General features: G+C 40.2%; 1 protein-coding gene across 1 annotated transcript; it reads left to right on the top strand.

Moving 5' to 3' along the window:
* The first annotated feature begins 877 nt into the window (after positions 1-877).
* On the top strand, positions 878-2,037 carry LOC149032032 (uncharacterized). Its single transcript, XM_089174109.1, has 3 exons — positions 878-1,030; positions 1,238-1,423; positions 1,681-2,037. The coding sequence occupies exons 1-3, from the start codon at positions 878-880 to the stop codon at positions 2,035-2,037; spliced, it is 696 nt and encodes a 231-aa protein (XP_089030235.1).
* The last annotated feature ends 18,653 nt before the right edge of the window (positions 2,038-20,690 follow it).

The following is a 20,690-nucleotide window of genomic DNA, read 5'->3' as shown; positions in this document are numbered from 1 at the left end:
AGAAAGACGCATCACACTCGACGACCCGATTGACGTGCAGGTGCATGGTTTTTGTGACGCGAGTAATCTGGTTACGGCGGCTGCTTATATGTAAGATCGCGAGATAAATTCGGTAACACAATGTACGTCTACTTTGCGCGAAAGGTCGTGTCGCTCCCCTTAAGGATACCACTAACCACGTTTAGAGCTATGCGGAGCATTAGCACTCGCGCGATAAAGAGAAGTCCGAACTGCCGGCGGATTGAAACCTGACAAGATAACCTTTTGGTCCGATTCGATGATTGTACTGGGTTGGCTGAAAAGAGACTCCAAACGTTAAAATAACACGGCGAATCGCGTGCGCGAAAACAGAATCTGTGAAAATATCACATGGCGACATGTGCGATCCGAGGACAACCCAGCGGACGCTTTATCTAGGGGACAACTTCCGCGCGATTTTTGAGGTACGAGGCATGGTTCCATGGACCACCCTGGCTCGCGCGACCAGAGACTGAGTGGCCCAACCCGACGGAAGGGGAAATTTTTGAATTACTGGACGTAAAGGGATTGTCGGTTTTAACGACGCGAATCGAATCCGGAAATGTATTTCAGCGATTCTCCGATTACGCGCGATTATTGAAAATTATAGCTCGATGCCGACGATGGCTTAAAACTAACTCGTATAAGGGAGAATTGTCGACGGCGGAAATAACAGAAACGGAACGACGCGTTTTAAAGATCGTACAAGGCGAACAATTTCACGCCGAAAGGGAAAGAGTAGAAACAGCGGGGGAGTCAAGAGCACAAGACTAGCGGCGTTAGATCCGATCCTCGACGAAGAAGGCTTTATTCTAGTGGGGGGCCGACTTCGAAACGCGAATTTAAGTTTCTATGAGAGATGTCCGAATTATTGCCCTCACATCATCACGTCACTGATCTCCTTATCCGAAAATTCCACGAACAAAATTTTCACGCTGGCATACAGACTACCCTCTATACTCTTCGACAACGGTTTTGGCTTCTCGACGGCAAGAATCAAGTGCGAAGAATCGTACGTCATTGCGTACGTTGCATTCGATTCCGTGCATCCGGCATCCGATATAAAATGGGGGACTTACCAGGCTCGCGAGTGCGGAAACCACTGCATTCTCCCAGGTCGGAGTAGATTTTTCGGGCCGATCTACGCGAAGGAAAAGAAATACCGTAATAAAGGTTGCGTTAAAATAACGGGTGTATCTTCATTTGTATGACTATAAAGGCGGTACACATTGAATTAGTCAGCGATCTGACTACGGATGCTTTCTTGGCCGCGTTCAGGCGATTTGTGGGTCGAAGAGCTGTTCCAACTCACGTTTATTCTGATAACGGAACCAACTTCGTCGGGGCTAATAACCAGTTAAGGGAGCTATACGCCCTGATGGAATCGAACGAATATAAAACTAAGGTCCGTGATTTCGCGATAGATCATAGCATATCGTGGCATTTCAATCCACCCCTCTCACCTCACTTTGGCGGTTTATGGGAAGCAGCGGTCAAATCTTTCCAACATCACAATTAACGGGTCGTCGGTGAACTTCTCTCACGTATGAAGAACTAACTACCTTCGCGATCGAAATCGAAGCTATTTTAAATTCACGCCCATTATGCCCCATCTTGTCAGATCCGAATGACGTGACAGCACTAACACCCGCACATTTTTAGTTGGAAGACCTATACGACATTACCGGAGGAAGATTATGTTCAAACTCAGCCAATCGACTGTCCTCCTGGAAACATATCACGAAAGTGCGACAAGATTTCTGGCGACGCTGGCATATTGAGTATCTACGAGAACTACAGAAACGACAAAGGTGGATACAACCCAAGCAGAAAATCGAAAAGGATACCGTCGTCGTTCTCATCGACAAGAATCAACCTTGCATGAGATGGCCGTTAGGCCGGATCGTGAACATACATCCAGGAGAAGACGATGTAGTACGAGTGGTCACCGTGAAGACGGTCCACGGAATTGTCAAGCACAATGTAACAACTATTTGTTCATTGTTAAATCATTGTTAACTTTTTCTATTGTCTTTAAGACCCAACGGTTCCCTTGTACGTACAAAAAAGTCGCCTGGCCAGCGATAATTCGAGAATGCTGACTAAGTCAGCAAAAATAAGCTGAGCGATTCAGCGAATACGTCTAGCGTTATATCATACACAATCAAATGAACATGTTCGATAACTTATACAACTAGCGATATACTTAACTGATTGAATGACCTAGGTCGAAAGTATTGTAAATCGATGATAATAAGCGCACAACACAACACATTTATTAAGAATATCATTGATCGTTACACTCTCAACGGGGGAGTATGTACGATCCAAAAGGATCATACGGTAATTAGCAGTATTCAAAATTCGCGCGAATCCACCTCCATCGATTAAAGGTCTCGATCGATACTCATGGTGAGCATCGATCAACTACTAGTAACTACCGAAGCGCCCCTCTAGTCACCCCCACCTCTCGCCTCCCCACTTCTTACACCCAGTCCGTACGCCCTGCAGGGCCAGTACAAAAGGACATTCTTCCAGTCCATTATAGAAAGCCTGTGAATACATATCGAAATCAAAGGAGTTAAGTTAAGTTATGTAAGGAACGTAAGCGAAGCGAACGAGAGGTGAGATCTTTCCATTATATACATTTTATATCGACGGTATTTTCCCGCGTGGTAATACAACGTGGATGACTCTCATTTTTATAATTAAAAAGCATCCAGGGTTTTTATGCCGCAAGGCTTTTCCCTGACGAGTTAATAAAAAAAGGCATTGTTTATTTGTTTGGCTCAACCACGTGTTTTATTTTACACCTCAATCTAATCCTTTATTCTCCACTTCATATCATATAAGTAATGATCAGAGGAATTTTCATTGAAGAATCTTTTGGTCAGAACAGTATAAGCTATATCTAGTCTTATACTAATTGTTATATACATGAGGCTTCCTATAGCCTCCCTATAACGTACTCGTGTACATATTTCTAAATCGACCAATGAATTTAGATTCTGCCTGTTTTTAGCAGGTATAGAAATCGTGTGCGCTTCTTCAAGTCAAAATCTCTCTATGATTCTTCTTGTATAGGCAGCCTGATGAAGAACAATCGATCTATCATACTTGCGATCAATTTGTATTACAAAAGATGTGTTAGCATCTAATACTGTAATCTTAAATTCACTCTTTCGATTACTTATAAATTCATTAGCTTTTCCTGAATCTTTTGCTTCTATAAGACCATCATCTACATGTAAAGACAAGATTAGTTTGTTACCTTTGATGCTTGTAATTATAATTTGATATGCTGCCGTTGCTTTAAGTCCATATTTCTCTACAGATTTAGAAAACTTTTCATTCTAATACCTTGAGTTTTTGCTTTAAACAATGCAATGTTTTCGTTTATTTGCATATTTTGTTTGTACTATCATCAAAACATTAAGTATGTCGATTTTATATATCTTAATCCAAATTTGCATATAAAAAGGCTATCTTAACGTCGTTATTACATCCATATTTTAATAAAAGTGTGTTCTTTACAAAAATTTTAATAGTTTTTGTGTAGATTTACTAAATTCAAGTAAAAATTTTCGATTTAACAAAATTTGTAAAAAAAATGCATAGAAAAATTCCCCCGCTACCCTAAGTTCGTCGGTTAGAAAGATTTTCCGATTTTCCGAAAAAACTACTAATCTGTTCGCTAAGATAATAAGCCTCTGCATCATTTAATCTCCCCCTTCACTTTCTCTCTCCCTCTCTCTATCTCTTTTCCTCTGTTACTATTCTTGTGCGTTATCGTATGTAATATTTGGTTCATTGAATAAAACCATTCTTTGAGAACATTAAATATAAAAAGAGAATTCCTTCGTCCATTCCGGCTTTGTCATTGGTTATCGATTGTTCAAGAACACTCGCCCATACGCCCGCGATGAATAGAATTACTAAAAGTACAATAGTTACATTCTGTCGACAATGGTCTTAAAAACTTACCATTAGCAACACTATCGCGTTCTAGTGGAAAAATTTCTTTAGCCTTATTTTCGGACAATTGCAATACATCAAGATCGCCCTCCTGTTATATGGCAAACGTGCTAATCGTTATGAAAGACATGAAGAATCAACCTTGTCGTGTTGTTAAATTTCTAGTTATTACTGTAAAATTGGTGACAAAATATTTGCAGAGACGAAAGTGTAATTTCCTAGTTACACCGACAGATAGCGCAACGGTCGTCGCTGCTAACAGTGTAAGCAATAAGATTTTATAGGAATTTTGCCTCTAGCAATTCTTGGTATGCTTAGGGTAATTAATGAACAATTTGTCATTCTAACGACAGATTCAAACTGTACGGACGCAATAAAGTAATGACGTTTGAACTATCATTTGTGAGTACATAGATATTCTCACCTACCGAACGTAGTGTAAGTTTTACGTATTCAAAGTATTAAGAGCCGTTTATATATATATTTATATATGTAAAGTAAGAAAGGATATAAACAAAGAAAAAAATAAAAGTTTTTTTATTTTTGGAATTTGACAAAGAAGGTAGTAAAAGAGAGAGAGAGAGAGAGATAGAGAGAGAGTGAAAAAAGAGAGAGAAGAGGAGAGAGAGAGAAATACTACTAAAACTACTTTAATCTGCGAAATTAAAATAATATAAAGAAAGAAAAAGAGAAACTAGTGAGGAAATCGTAAACTTCTAGAATAAGAGACGAGAATAGAAGGGGTAGAGAAATTTGGTCCTTAGTTTCGAAAGGAACGTAGAAGGAAAGGTACGCCGTTCTTTTCGAAGTTACAGAATTTAGAAAAAGAATAAGTAAAAATTATTTTAAGGAAATGGAGGTTTATCTTTCTCAGATTAAAGAAGATATAAACTAGAGTAAAAAGGAATTGTGGAAGAAAAAGATAGTTGTCTTTCGTGAAATTAAGAAAATTATGAAAACGAACGAGAAGAAATTATTGAAAAAAAGAAAGCTTTTCTTTCTCAGATTATAAAAGATAACAATCAGTATGATATGAAATTAGTGAAGAATGAAGAATCTTTTCTTAGTCAAGTTTAGAAAGCTATTACAAAGAAAGAGATAAGAAGATTATTAAAAATTGCGTCATTACTTTAGGCGATTAAAAGAGATAATATAAATAAGATGGAAACAATGAAGAAAATGAATCGTTTCCTTAGTAAGGTTATAAAATCTAAAAAAAATTATGACATGAGATTAATGAAGAGAAAATTAACTTTTGATTTTGAGGTTGGAAAAGATAAGATGAAAAATAAGATAAAAATATTAAAGAAAATAGATTTGTGGCGTCTCGCACCAGCGCAGTGCTGACACCTCTCGGCCAACAGCGCGCAGCTGTAGCAGCGCGCGCAGGAAACGGGCTGACATCTCTCGGCCGACAGCACTAACTTACGCAAGCACCTCGTATCGCGGTTCCACAGGGGCATCCGATTGGGCCTGACCACGCCCTTTTGGCTGGCCGGAGCGGAAGAGTGACCACTGCGACCGTTGCTCTCCCCACTTTCGGATGCCTGGATCGCCGTAGCGGTACACACGCAGGAAGAAACACTTCACTTCTGCTTCGTCCATCGCACCGTCCGGTCGCATTCTTCTCATCGCGCTCTCGTGTCTCTCTTGTGTACAAACTTATTCTCTGTACGTGACCACGTGGCACACCACGCCGACAAATAAAATACCGTCCTACGGGATCAAAGAAATAAAAGAAATTTCTTTCCTCCACACGGAGTTCATTGGCCCATTCCTTGCGTCAGTGCAAACGCACCCTAACGCGCCGAGTAACCTCAGGGAAGGAAATTCCTAAATTGGTGACCCCGACGTGATACCGAGGACCATCTTCTCAGCACCACGTGCTCTCTACACCACTGGATTCTCAGCACCACGTGCCCTTCACACCACTGGATTCTCAGCACCACGTGCTCGGCAACACCACGTGTTCTGCATCACCACGTGCTCATAAACGCCACGTGCTGTCCGGCGCCATCTATCTTCGCGTGAGTACCACGTTCTCCTTTACTACCGGCACCTCTTCGCCTTCTAAAGGAAATAAAAGAGAGAAAGATGCCTATCACACGCGCCGAGGCTTCCCAGCGCGATACCGAACGCCAGAATACGGCACCGGCTGCTACGCCGACCTCCAACGTATTGACCACCGCCTGCACCTGCACCTGCGCCGAGGCCAGCCAGCCCTGCAACACCGGACGCCTACCTGGTCGCCTTCCACCCTTCACGCGTCAATACCCGGCCCTCTGGTTCGTGCAGCTAGAGGCCATCTTCGGGAAATACGGGACGCACTCGGACGACGACCGCTACTACGCCGCCGTAGCAGAGCTTGACCAGCACACAATCGGGGAGCTCCAGGATGTGCTGATGACGCCACCCGCTACCGGCAAATACGAGCAGCTAAAGAAGCACATCATCGCTCGTTTCGGCGACACCGTGGAGAAACGGCTGCAGAAGCTGTTCTCCGGCCTCACCATGGACGACCGCTCGCCGTCTCAGCTCCTCCGCTACATGCGCCACCTCGCCGGCGACAGCGTCAGTGACGACGCCATCAAGGTCCGGTGGCTCGACCTCTTGCCTCCGCAAATCTCTCAGCTGCTGCGACTCCTGCAGACCATGGACCTGGACGAGCTCGCCGCCAAAGCCGACGGCGTCTGCGAGTTCGCGCCGGGCGTCTGTGCCACCCGACGAGGATGCCATCTCTCTCCGCCAGGCACCGCCCTTCTCAGGCCTCCACTCCAGCGGGATAACGGGGACGGGGAACACACGGCAACGCACGCGGTACTCGCCAACCTGACCAGCTCCAACAACCGGATGGCCGATCAACTCAACCGGATGGCCGATCAACTCAACCGGATGACCGATCAATTCCACCAGCTGACCGTCACCCTCGGCGCTCAACCACGCTCTCAATCACGCGCCCGGTCACGCGCAGCCTCGGGGAGCACCGCGCCAGCAAAATCATCCTGGTGTCGTTACCATCGGAAATTCCGGGAGAAGGCTCGGAATTGCTTTCCACCATGCAGCTACGAACAGGACGGGGCGTTAAACTAGTAGCGCCGCCGCACAACTGGCGGTACACGGTGGCGCCGCTCGATCCTTCTCGGACTTCCGCCTCCACGTCCACGAGCACTCGCTCAGGCAAGCGATGCTCATCGACTGCGGCTCCGTGGTATCACTCCTGCCGCGCCGCCTGGTTTCCGGACCGCTGTCCCAGGACAGTCTCCAGCTCATTGCGGCCAACGGGTCACCGATCCCCACTTACGGACGACGCCTACTTACGCTCACCCTGGGTCTTCAGCGCGAGTTCCCCTGGGTATTCACCGTCGCTGACGTGCCCGTACCCATCCTAGGAGCAGACTTCCTCAACCACACGAACCTCCTAGTTGATATTCGTAGGCAACGACTGGTCGACCCGGCCTCTTCCAAGGAATCGACGATGCACTACCGGAAGGCTTTCGTTCACGGGGTCGACGCCATCGCCGGGACCCTCGGATCTCCACTATCGCACCGCCTACGACAAGCTGCTCGCTGAGTACGCAGACCTCGCCCAGCCCTCGGAGAGGGGCGCAGCGCTTCAGGGCTCCTCAGTGGTGCATCGCATCACAACCTCCGGAGCGCCTGTCTTCGAGCGACCACGCCGCCTCTCCGGCGAGCGCCTAGCAGCGGCGAAAGCCACGTTTGACCGCCTCCTGCGTCAGGGGATCATCAGGCCTTCATCGAGTCCATGGGCCAGCCCTCTCCACCTGGGGGAAAAACCCACAGGCGGGTTCCGAGCTACGGGAGACTTCCGTCGTCTCAACGCCATCACGCTTCCGGATCGCTATCCCCTTCCTGTCATCGAGGACCTACTCGAGGATAGCGGTGGCTGCTCGGTCTTCTCGGTACTGGACCTCCAGGAGGCATACTTCCAGATTCCGATGGCCAAGGAAGACATCGAGAAAACAGCGGTTACGACGCCGTTCGGACTGTATGAGTTCTAGAGGATGCCGCTAGGTCTTCGAAACGCATCACAGATGTTCCAGCGGTTTATGGACTCCTTACTCCGGGACCTACCGTTCGTCCGAAGCTACATCGACGACCTTTTCATCCGGTCCGCCTCGCACGAAGAACACCTACGTCACCTACGGATGCTCTTCGACCGTCTACGGGAGGCCGGCCTATCCTACAAGGTGGACAAGGTCCAGCTCGGACTACCCAGCGTCACCATCCTGGGCTACCAGGTCTCCGCCAACGGCATTCGCCCTCCGGAGCGCAAGATCGACGCCATACGGAACTACCAGAAGCCAACCACACCAAAAGGACTGCGACGCTTCCTGGGCGTCATCAACTTCTTCAGGAGGAGCTTACCACACGCTGCTCACATCCAGGCGCCGCTCAACCAGCTTCTTCGGGGTCTTCCCAAGAGCAGCCGGCGTCCGCTGGTTTGGAACGACGCAGCAGATCGAGCCTTCGAGGACGCACGACGCAGCCTTGCCGAAGCAGTGGAAACCGCTTTCCTGTCGCCTACTGGTCCTCTTCGACTGGCTACCGACGCATCCAGCACGGCCGTTGGCGCCGCGCTCCTACAATTAGTCAACGGAGACTAGCAGCCTGTCGGTTTCTTCTCGCAGACGCTCTCACCAACGCAGGCTCGCTACAGCACCTATGACAGGGAGCTCCTAGCCGTCTTCCTAGCAGTTCACCACTTCCGGCGTATCCTCGAGGGTCGCCCATTCACCGTACTGACGGACCATCGTCCGCTCACCTTCGCGGCCAACCAACCCTCGGACAAGGCCTCACCACGTCAACAACGTCAGCTGGACTTCCTGCTCCAGTTCGACATCACGTTCCAGCACGTGGACGGCGCAGACAACGTCGTCGCCGATGCTCTCTCCCGGACAACGGAGGACGCTCCAGCTCCGGATGGGCCAACAAGCGCCACTACGTCATCGCCAACGCCGCCAACCTCAACCTGCGCCACCATCAGCCTACCTTCGGCACTTAGCCCAGAGGCCATCGCCGCAGCACAGGACAAGGACGACGAGCTCCCAGCGCTCGCAGCACGCACCTCACTCAACCTTCAGCGACTCAACATCGAAGGATTCGAGGTGACCTGCGACATACACGACGGGCGAGTACGGCCATACCTACCCCGCTCGCTCCGCACAGCCGCCTTCGAAGCCATTCATAGTCTGGCTCACCCGGGTGTTCGCGCAACGGTACGAGAGGTATCCGAGACAGTTCATCTGGCCCGGTCTACGTAAGGACATCACCGCATGGGCACGCGCCTGCCTACCGTGCCAACGCTCCAAGGTCGCGCGGCACAACCGCGCAGAGCTTTCCCGTTTCAAGATCACGGAAAGTCGCTTCGAGCACGTGCACGTCGACCTATTACGCTGCCCCAGGTAGGAGAATACCAGTACTGCCTTACCATCATCGACCGATTCACCAGATGGCCAGTGGCTGTTCCTCTCAAGGACATCCGGGCGGAAACCATCGCCAGGGCCTTCACATCGGCGTGGATCGCGGACAAGGGATGTCCGCTTACCATCACCTCGGACCAGGGTACCCAGTTCGAGTCAGCACTCTTCGCCGCACTCGCTCAGGCCTCGGGGGCCACCAGGATCCGCACTACACCTCATCACCCTCAGGCTAACGGCATGGTGGAGAGGTTCCACCGAACACTCAAGGCAGCACTAATGTGCGCTCGAGCTCCTTGGCCCGACGCACTTCCTCTTGTGCTACTCGGCCTACGGAACGCGTACAAGGAGGACCTGCAAGCCTCGCCGGCAGAGTTGGTCTACGGCACAACGCTTCGCATTCCCGGCAGTTTCTTCACGCCCAGCAGTTCACCCGTCGACCCGACCTCCTTCGTCGGCCAGCTACGGGAACTAATGAAGACACTAAGTGCCACACCAGCAACGGACCACTCGCGCCACAACCCGTTCTTCTTTAGGGACCTCCGAACATGCTCGCACGTTTTCCTGCGAGTCGACACGGTCAGGAAACCGCTCGAACCTCCGTACACAGGACCACAACAAGTCATCCGCCGCATCAATGATAAAGTATATGTCATCCTAGTGAACGGCGCTGAAAAAGCCGTGTCCACAGACGCCTTGAAACCAGCATACCTGGACACCTCGGACGACCACCCGTCAGACGCACCCACTCATTCGCCTGCTCCGGAGCGGTCGACGTCCGCCCAGACTCCAGAGGATCTGGACCTTGCACCGGCTCTCACAACGACGCAGCCTTCGGCACCGCCGCCGCCGTCGTCAACTTCATCGTCCTCACCTCTGCCAGCACCTGAAACTCTACTAGTGACTCGGGACCCACCTCCGGCGTCCAGACCTCTCATCGTCTCGCCACCGCCCTCCGCCAAACCAAGCACCTTCATGCCTAACAGCGGAGCGCCCAGACAGAAGCATCGGCCCAACATCCTCCCGCAGAGGTACCTTCCGCCGCCTCCGGCAGCCGGTCCAGAGGGGAGTGGCTGTGGTGTCTCGCACCAGCGCAGTGCTGACACCTCTCGGCCAACAGCGCGCAGCTGTAGCAGCGCGCGCAGGAAACGGGCTGACATCTCTCGGCCGACAGCACTAACTTACGCAAGCACCTCGTATCGCGGTTCCACAGGGGCATCCGATTGGGCCTGACCACGCCCTTTTGGCTGGCCGGAGCGGAAGAGTGACCACTGCGACCGTTGCTCTCCCCACTTCCGGATGCCTGGATCGCCGTAGCGGTACACACGCAGGAAGAAACACTTCACTTCTGCTTCGTCCATCGCACCGTCCGGTCGCATTCTTCTCATCGCGCTCTCGTGTCTCTCTTGTGTACAAACTTATTCTCTGTACGTGACCACGTGGCACACCACGCCGACAAATAAAATACCGTCCTACGGGATCAAAGAAATAAACAGAAATTTCTTTCCTCCACACGGAGTTCATTGGCCCATTCGTTGCGTCAGTGCAAACGCACCCTAACGCGCCGAGTAACCTCAGGGAAGGAAATTCCTAAAGATTCTTTTCTTCTTGGAATTGAAGAAGATAAAAAAAATAATGAGTTGGATTTAGTGGAGAAATTTTGTGTGAACATTTTCTATTATTCGATATGCATAATTAAAACCTACAATCTTATTAACGCTACAAAGGGTTTTTTTATATATGCATAATTTTTGTTTAATGTGTAAAATTAAAATCTACTGTATAAGATCAGAAATCTGTGTTTTAATATCTGCACAGCATATATGTATAAATTTACGTTACTTTCCTCAGTTTGATTGTTATGATCGTGTTTCGTGTTAGATGCATAGATATATTAAACAAAACTAATCTAATTATATATATATCTGTGTACTAAACTGAGTAAAACGCATTTGTTCGTCGATTAGTCTTCCTTTGGTGAGAAAATGTTAGTAAAAAATACTATACTATCACATGTTGATATTTGCCCGTACTAATTATCTCGCATTCTGATGCCATAAAGCATTTAAAGTCAATCATATAAGTGTCTTCTGTATATAGGAGGGTTAACAACCTTGGGCAACCACGAGATAACTCCTTTCCTTGGGAGCTTTCGATGCACTTACCGACAGAATCTAATACACGTTTAAATTGCTGTTTAAATGTAATTTTAAGTTATTAATAAAAAATACATTTTTCTTTATATTTAATCGGTTTTGTTCGTAGTATTGATCGATACTTATTTTTACTCCGAAAGAATTTTAAATATTAAAAAATCGCTTATCAATTGAATTATTCAATAAAAATATTTCATCGTCATTTTAAATATACATGTAAAGAAAGTGTACTTTCTTCCGTTGTGATTACGCGCGCTTTCTTGAGTAAGAAGGTAGTAGGAAAGGCGATATGTGTATGAACTTGATTGGATATACAAACAAGAGAGACAAGGGAAAGACGTAACGTATATGTATCAGATATATAAATAAGAGAGAAAAGACTTTACATATACAATTCAGATTACATACTTAAAGAAGATAGATAGATTTAATGGACTAAGAAAGTGAGTGCTAAAAGTGAAAAATAGACATAATTGTCGTTTTTCGTTTCAGGTAAAATTATATTGTTCATTTTGTAAATATTGTGTATAGGAAATAAAGTTAACATAGAAATAAATTTATTTCAGAACAAGACTTTGTGCTATTCTTGATCGTTTTGTTTGAGCCACTCCTATTCTGGTCTTATATATATATATATATATATATATATATATATATATATATATATATATATATATATATATATATATAAATATATTTTAAAAATTATTTTGTGTAGTAAATGCATTTACCCGAAGAAATTGAATCGACCGTTGACCACCAGTACGTTTTGACGAAAATTTATATTATTTCATTATCAACGTTCGTTTGACGTTCAAACGAATGCTATTTGTTGTTCGGTATTATTAATAAAAAGAACGACAAATAAAATTTTTATAATCGGGGTTATGCTTTCGGTCAATCATCTCTACGACTGAGTGCTGCGTATATCTACGTCAAATTTTCTCTGTGATAAATATAGGATGTCCATAGGTATTTTAGATACTTGGAACACACTATTCAACTGATAATGAATTCGTTCAATATCACGTATTTTGAAGGATCAATCCTTTAAAAATAAAGTAGGAATGATCAATGGATCGATCATCGAGTAAAAAATATATTGTACAAACATTCGAATAGATTGGTTTGAACGAAAGGAGAAGATTGCAATAGTCCCACAACTATAACCACCATTATATTGTATGCTTGTTCATCTTATTTTTGTTTAATAAAAAAAAAGAGGAAACGGACGTGTCGACAAGACACAGCAGAGTTTTCTCCTCTATTTTATTCCCCATGATATAAGAAGTAAGCACTTTATTAATATACGGTGGTATGCTACACGTACGTGTTCGCTTAGGTGTCACATAGTCGCTTGAAAGAAAGAGAAAGAAAGATATAAGGATTTGAAAGAAAAATAGAAAGAGAAGATAAGAGCACACTGTGAGATGGTAGTTGTAGTAGTAGTAGGAGGCGACGAGATTCAGGAGATGATGGTGACAGTATTAGTTGGTAGGTAGAGGTTTCAAATAGAAGGGGTAGTTTTCTCCGCTGGAAGCTGGTGGAACTGAGAGAGAGAGAGAGAGAGAAAGGGAAAGAATATATAGCGGTGGGGTAGACTACCCGGTGTGGGGTCTAATCGGATTCCGTATTTGTAATGGAAACTTAAGTACGCGACTAGTCACCGACATTTGTTTACGGTCAGAGCTCCAGCGGAAGCTGCGAGGGCTGTCTATCTATCTGTTTGTCTGTTTGTCTGGTTCTTACTCTTCCCTTCCTTCTAACTCTTTTAAATCTTTATTTTTCTCATCGGTGAGTGTAACACAACTTGTTACTACATTTTTTCTCTATTTCTAATTATTTGAAGTGAATACTTCTTTAGAATGGGAGTGATCTGAAAAGTAAATAAACCCGGTCAATCAGCAAACGGAGCTATGGAACGAAGCTATGAAATAACTGCTATACTAAATAAATAATGAGAGAAAAAGACACAAACATATAGGATTTAGCTTGCGAGAGAATGAGACAGAATTACCTATACAATTTTTCCAATACTCGGTCTCCTCTTTATGCTTTGCTTCGTAGTTATCGCTCCTGGTTGTATATGTTTATTTTTGTATGCGACTGCCTTCTACAAAGCGGGGACACATATTATTTCGATACTCGAAATGTTTGTAGGAAGAAGCGATAAAAGGGTAGAAGAATAAACAGAGATAAGGCCGTTGGTATGCGAATAAAGTATAATGTCGAACCGAACAGACGGTCGAAATAAAGAGAGAAGGTGCGTTGTATGTTTTTTTACCAAACGTGTCTTTTTATTTCTAATTAAATGTTTCTAGTTTATTTAAACATTAATTATTAATTATTTATTTAACAAATATTATATTTAACAATTATGAAATATATAAAATATAATAATTTTATTGTTTGCCATATTTTACGAAACGAAGAGCTGATTTTCAGATACATCAGAGGTACTCATAAATATCGAAAGAGATGATTTATAATTATAATGTTTGCGTAATTAGAAAACTTATACTAATTTTTCAAAAAATAGAAATGTTTTTAAATAGAAGAAAGAATACACGTAAAAAAAAACAAATAAAACTTATCTACTTTATATTTCCAATAAAAAAACATTAATATAACCTTTTTTAAAAATATAAATAAAAATAAAGAAAATAAATTGAAAAAAAAATTTCTGATATTATTAAATAAAACTTTAAAAATGATAAATAAATATTAAAATTGCTGTAATTTAGGACCCGATGAAACCAAAAAAATACGACCAGAATTTTTCCCTTCTCTTAAAGCATCTTCAGGTATTAGTTAAAACACAGAAAGAAATACTTGAGTGTGTTGACTCATAATAAAAGTATCTTACATTCACGGAAAGTGTGAAAAGTGTAAAAGAAAAAATTCATCTACCTGAGTTTCAAAAAAATATATATTTACTTAGGTTAGGACAGCGTATTTTTCTGTCAAAAAATATTTTACAATTTTTGTTTTTATCTATGGCTATCGCGGAAGGGTAAGCAGCGTGTGTTGGTGTAGTATGGGAAAGCAAAAATTAAATAAGTTTATAGGAGATTAATAGAGGGAAAAAGCAGAGAAAAGTGAAGCTGGAAAAGGGCTCATTGCAAAGAGATAATAGGAGTGGAGATGGGATAGAAGTAGAGGTAAAAAAGGAGTGAAGTGTAAAAAGTAGTTGAGGTTAGAGGGCGTAAAGAAAAGAAGAGCGTATGAAGATAGGAGCGCTAAACAACGACGGCGGAAAGGAGAGTCGTTTGAGGGAAAGTGAGATAAGACGGTCGATAAAGACATGCTCTGACGGAAGCGTAGAAAACGCAGGTGTAGATACGGAGGAAAAGAAGAAGGATAGAGGAATACCGAAAAGGGTTTCTTAATCAACCCGTTTGTTATAAATGAACTTTTTTTATTTTTAAGCTTTTGATACTAAAAAAAAATCTCTTAGAAATATTGAGTTCACGTAAAGGAATTTTCCTAAAAATAAACTAGTTCAAGGAATATTTGAAAGTATGCGTCAATTTATAATCCGTAGATGCAAAAATTATACAATGTTTGCCTTAAAAAATCAATCTTTCTAATTATTAATTAATTTTGATAACCTATAACTAAGATATTTTTAGGCAAATTTCAAGTAAACATTTATTATGTTGTCCTAAGATCTGCTTACAATATAATATTATATTAGTTATTTTAGAATTCTATTAATAAGACATTTATTATTCATTTAGTAAGTATTATAAGGCCCTAGAATAACTGATCCTATTTTATTCTGCATAATATATAATTTTAACCTATATGTATAGAATATAATTATTTAAACATTATTTGCATACCTTGAATTTTTCATGTTTAGATTCATTGCCTGCCTTTTTCTGTTTTAGAATTTTTGAAGATTTAGGATAGTTCATTTATTTATACACTTTTTCTTTTTCTTCCTAGAAAATATATAAATTTTTACATATGCACCTTTTGTAAAAGATATAACTAATGCACAGTAAAACTACTTGATAGTAAAAACTATTATGTACGATATATTTTTAAATCTTTATAAATCTAATTTTATAAAATATCTTACCATCAGTTATTTCACTTTGGAGTATTGCTTTCTGTGTAGACTGCTTCTTTTTGTTTAGAAATAACACGTTCTTCTATTAGTGTTACACACAATATATGATTTGATTTATTAACTAAACAATAAATTGTATAATATTAAAATAGCAATCAAGATAGTGTCACGTAAAATTACTATAGATCTCATCAAAAATGTGCGATGAACAGCATGCAGTTAGCTATGGTAAACGCGGTTTACTAACAATAAGTGTTAAAATAGCGTAAAAAGAAATACTTTTTTTACCAGTCCGATAATTTATTGGTCGATATGTATAGCGTTCTCTTAAACTTTTAGCAATAATCAATTTATTTGTAATTTTAATTTTTTTGCCTAGTTGCTTTTTTATATGTATTACTTTAAAAATGTTTTATATGATATATTTGGTATATATCATAAATTCGCTATTTATTGTAAATTAAAAAAGAAAAGAAGAAAAAAATTCATTTATATGTCAGTATTAACAAAATATTTTAATACTTCCTTGATACGATTTTAAAATTTTGCAAAACTTATTTATATTTACTGGACATCCACAGAAAAAATACTTTAATAATTTTGTTGATAAAACTAAGCTTGATATAAATTTGTAATAATATATGTAAAAGCCTAGGTACAATCATAACTTTGAATGACTTTAATATTAATGTCTTTAGAATTAGGCAATTTTCTAAGAAGTTGATAAATATCTTGGTTTATATCTTTGATTAAAGTTGCGGATAATCGTTCATTAACAGGATGAGTTTTGAACTTTTTAATAATTACATGGCCAGCATCACTACATAAATAAAAATAATATACATCGTTTTTTATTAATATGAAGAAATGCCTTAAAATCCTTACATACTTGACCAATTTTTCTTCAAAAACAAAGCTAAACCCGTCAGTTAAAAAAGAATCAAATATTACTCGCGGTATCGAATATGATTATAATTAAGGTTTTTTTAATTCTAATAAACATTTTACTTTTTTGAATTCAGTTTTAATATCATTACCTTTTAAAATTACAAAATACCTATTTTTATTATATTCACTTTTATACATTTTATCATAACTTCTTATCTGCTTGTCGGATATTATATTAGATTATTTAGTTTTAAAATTATTTAATTATTGTTTTTGTGGTACTATTATTACTAACGACTTTGTTTCTATCTGGCTGATTCGTATCAACAAATCTTTTTTTTATTTATGGTATTTCTAGATTTTGTACTATCACCTCTGTTTTATTGCCATTTTAGTTCGTTTTGATTCCTTTTGCTAGAATTAGAATAACTAGAAAAATTATCACTTCTTATTATTTAATCTTTTTGTATAATACTCTATATTTTGCTTAAGTTTTTCGTCTGCATCTGCAAATTCTGAGAAATCTTCGAATTCTTTAGAACTTCAAGAAGTAAGATTAAAAAAGTTTTTTTTCCTTGCTTATTTCTACACCGTATCCATAATATTTTTCTATTTGACAATATCATGTCAGATGATGATCCTAGGTTTATCCTCATAAAAATTACTTTTAGATATTTTTTTTCCTTTTTCTTATCGTTGTAAAGGCATAATATTTATCTCCTTTAACCTTATACTTGCATCTTGTTTTTCTCTTATAGCTATCTTTAAAGATTAATGCGATATATTTATATTGCTATTAAAGCAATAAGATGATCTTGTTAGTAGCGGCACATCATTACCCAGTAAACAAACCAAGGTAACGGAGACGTCACATTTACGGAACCAAAATTTTATGTTACGTAAGCCTTTAAATAACATACGGATCACAAGTGACTCACATGTGACGCACAATTTCACCCTCATTTACGTAACAATTTGATGTTACAGAATGAACATAAATATGATGTTAATTTCACATGCATATTACATTGGTGATATAGCAGTGATATAATTCAAATATCAAAGGTACGTCACATATAAAAAAAATCGAATATCCTTGTTAAGGTTATGTAATTGCTTTCTTTTTTTAGTTTTTTTTTTTATTTTATTTTATTATGTTCCCGGGATTTGAACTCGGGAACATACGATTACTGGTTGGACATTACTATATGGTGATTTGCCTCACTGAGCCATGCGAACATGTTTTAATATACATTATATTACTAATACATATATAATTAATAAATAATAATAATTATCATAAATGAATAATATTAAAAATAAAATATAACATAAATTAATAATATGAATTATAATTAACAGGTTCCGCGCTACGTGTACCACCAGTGGTACACTAAAAATAAGACATATTTATTTATTGCACTGAAAATATATATTTATAAGGAATTTAGTTCTGTGAAAATAAATTCCTGTTCAAATATTGATGCATTATGCAAAATGCAGTATAAAGAAATGCAGTTACAACGTATTATATAATTTCAAAGTTACTTTTTTACCATAAATTTTACATAAAATTCCATAGTAAAAAAAATATAACTATTTCATATAGGTTTTCTGTAACAATATGAACAGAATTAAAATATTACATTCAGATGTAAATGTGATGATAAAACACAGTCACGACGGTTATGTTATTTATAAGTCAACTTAGGTATGTAATAGTGACGTTATATCTAGAATGTAAAGCTAGTGTAACTATGTTATATAAATATAACATCACTCTAAGGTTACTAATGTGATGTCACTCGGTATGTAACATATATGTAATTCTAATGGCATATTTACGTCAAAAATTTGATGTCCCATTTACATAACAATTTGTATCACAAGAATGTAAAATTTACATTACATTTGTTATTTTACATGTTCTTTAGGTGTAATATCACTGTTACGTTGGTGTGTTCACTTGGTAGATCTCTCATAGATATTTATCATTTCGTTATGTTGTACTTCGTTTAACTTAAGTAATTGTAATAGTACTTTTTTGAATAATTTTATATATATTTTCATAATTGCATTTAATTCCTAAAATTTTGTTTTTCAATTTGCCAAAATTTGCAGTTCTTATCCTTTTTATTTGTAATAAAAAAACATTTATGTTAATTTAAGACTAAACAGCTTCTACTTCTCAAATAACGACAAATTATTATCCTTTACAGACACTTCCCATTCAATAATAACGTAATTATTACATTACGTGTCCTTATTTATTACATCACTTTGATCTTAGCTAAAGGCAAAAAAGTTCTCATACTTTCATCATAGATATATGCTCAGAAGCTATACCACTTTGATGTCAGACATAGCTGAATGCCATCAAAAATTCATCGTAGCTATATGCTTAGAAGCAATTTAACTTTGGTCTTAGCAATGAGCTAAGAAGTGATCAAACTTTAATCGTAGCTACAAGCTTAGAAGCTATAAAATTTTGATCTTAGCTATAGGCTGAGAAGCGTTTACACTTTGATGGTAGCGATACGCTAAGAAGACGTATCGCTTTGATCTTAGCAATAGGACAAGTAGCGCTCACACTTTCATCATTGCTATATGCTTATAAGCTACAAAACTTTTATCCTAGCTATAGGCCGAGAAGCGCTCACACTTTCATCATTGCTATATGCTTATAAGCTACAAACCTTTTATCTTAGCTATAGGCTGTGAAGCGATTACACTTTCATCGTAGCAATATGCTTATAAGCTATATAACATTGATCTTAGACATAGGCCAAAATGCGCTCACACTTTTATCATTGCTATATGCTTATAAGTTTCAAAATTTTTATCTTAGCTATAGGCCGAGAAGCAATTACACTTTCTTTGTATCTATATGCTTAGAAGCTATATCATTTTAATCTTAGCTATAGGTGGAGATGAGATCACACTTTCATCGTAGTTACAAGCTTAAAAACTACGTCATTTTAATCTTAGCTATTGGCAGAAACGATCACACTTGTATCGTAGCTACATACTTAGAAGGTACATCAATTTGATCTTATCTATAGGTTGAGAAGACATCACCATTTCATCGTAGCTACATGCTTAGAAGCTATATCACTTTGATCTTAGATATGGGCTAAGAAGCGATCACACTTATATCCTAGCTATATGCTTCAAAGCAATACCACATTGATGTTAGCTATAAGCCGAAAGCTATCGCACTTTCTTCGCATCTATATGCATAGAAGATATATCACTTTGATCTTAGCTATAGGCCGGGATTGATCACACTTGCATCGTAGCTTTATACTTAGAAGCTACATCACTTTAATCTTAGCCATAGGCAGAGAAGCGTTCAAATTTTAAACGTAACTATATGCTTACTAGTTATATAAATTTGATCTTTGCTATAGGCCAGAAAGTGATTTCACTTGAATCGTAGCTACATACTTAGAAGCTACATCACTTTGATGTTAGCAAAAAGCCAAAAAGTTGTCACACATTCATCATAGATTTATGCTTAAAAGCTATACAACTCTGATATCAGACATACCTGAAAGCCGTCAAACTTTCATCAAAGCTATATGCTTAGAAGCTATTTAACTTTGATCTTAGAAATAGGATAAGAAGCGATCACACTATTATCGTCGCTATATGTTTCAAAGCAATACCACTTTTATGTTAGCCATAAGCTGAAAGCCATCGCACTTTCTTCGTACCTATATGCATAGAAGATATATCAGTTTGATCTTAGCTATAGGCCGGGATTGATCACACTTGCATCGTAGCTACATACTTAGAAGCTACATCACTTGTGATCTTAGCAATAAGCCAAAAAGCGATCATACTTTCATCGTAGCTATATGCTTAGAAGCTTTATCACTTTTATCTTAGCTAAAGGGTAAGAAGCGATCACACTTTCATCTTAGCAATATGCTTAAAAACTATTTAGCTTTGACCTCAGTTATAAGCTAAGAAGTGATCACACTTTCCTCGCAGCTACATACTTAGGAGCTACATCAATTTGATCTTAGCAATATGCCGAGCAGCGATTACACTTTCATCGTAGCTATTTACTTAAAAGCTACACTACTTTGAACTTAGCTAAACGCCAAAAAGTTGTTACACTTTAATCGTAGA

This window comes from Polistes dominula, unplaced genomic scaffold, assembly GCF_049000335.1.
Source record: "Polistes dominula isolate Pdom_NZ unplaced genomic scaffold, Pdom_raw_medaka contig_264, whole genome shotgun sequence".
In the NCBI taxonomy this organism is placed as follows: Eukaryota; Metazoa; Arthropoda; class Insecta; order Hymenoptera; family Vespidae; genus Polistes; species Polistes dominula.
Note: the sequence above shows the minus strand (reverse complement) of the source record. Positions and strands in the feature narration are given on the sequence as shown.

Bases quoted from the DNA above. Each gene is read 5' to 3' on its own strand.
- LOC149032032 (XM_089174109.1), top strand. From the start codon at position 878: ATGTCCGAATTATTGCCCTCACATCATCACGTCACTGATCTCCTTATC. The intron at 1,031-1,237 runs GTACGTCATTGC...ATGACTATAAAG, and splicing joins AGAATCAAGTGCGAAGAATC to GCGGTACACATTGAATTAGT. The intron at 1,424-1,680 runs GTCCGTGATTTC...GCACATTTTTAG, and splicing joins CGAACGAATATAAAACTAAG to TTGGAAGACCTATACGACAT.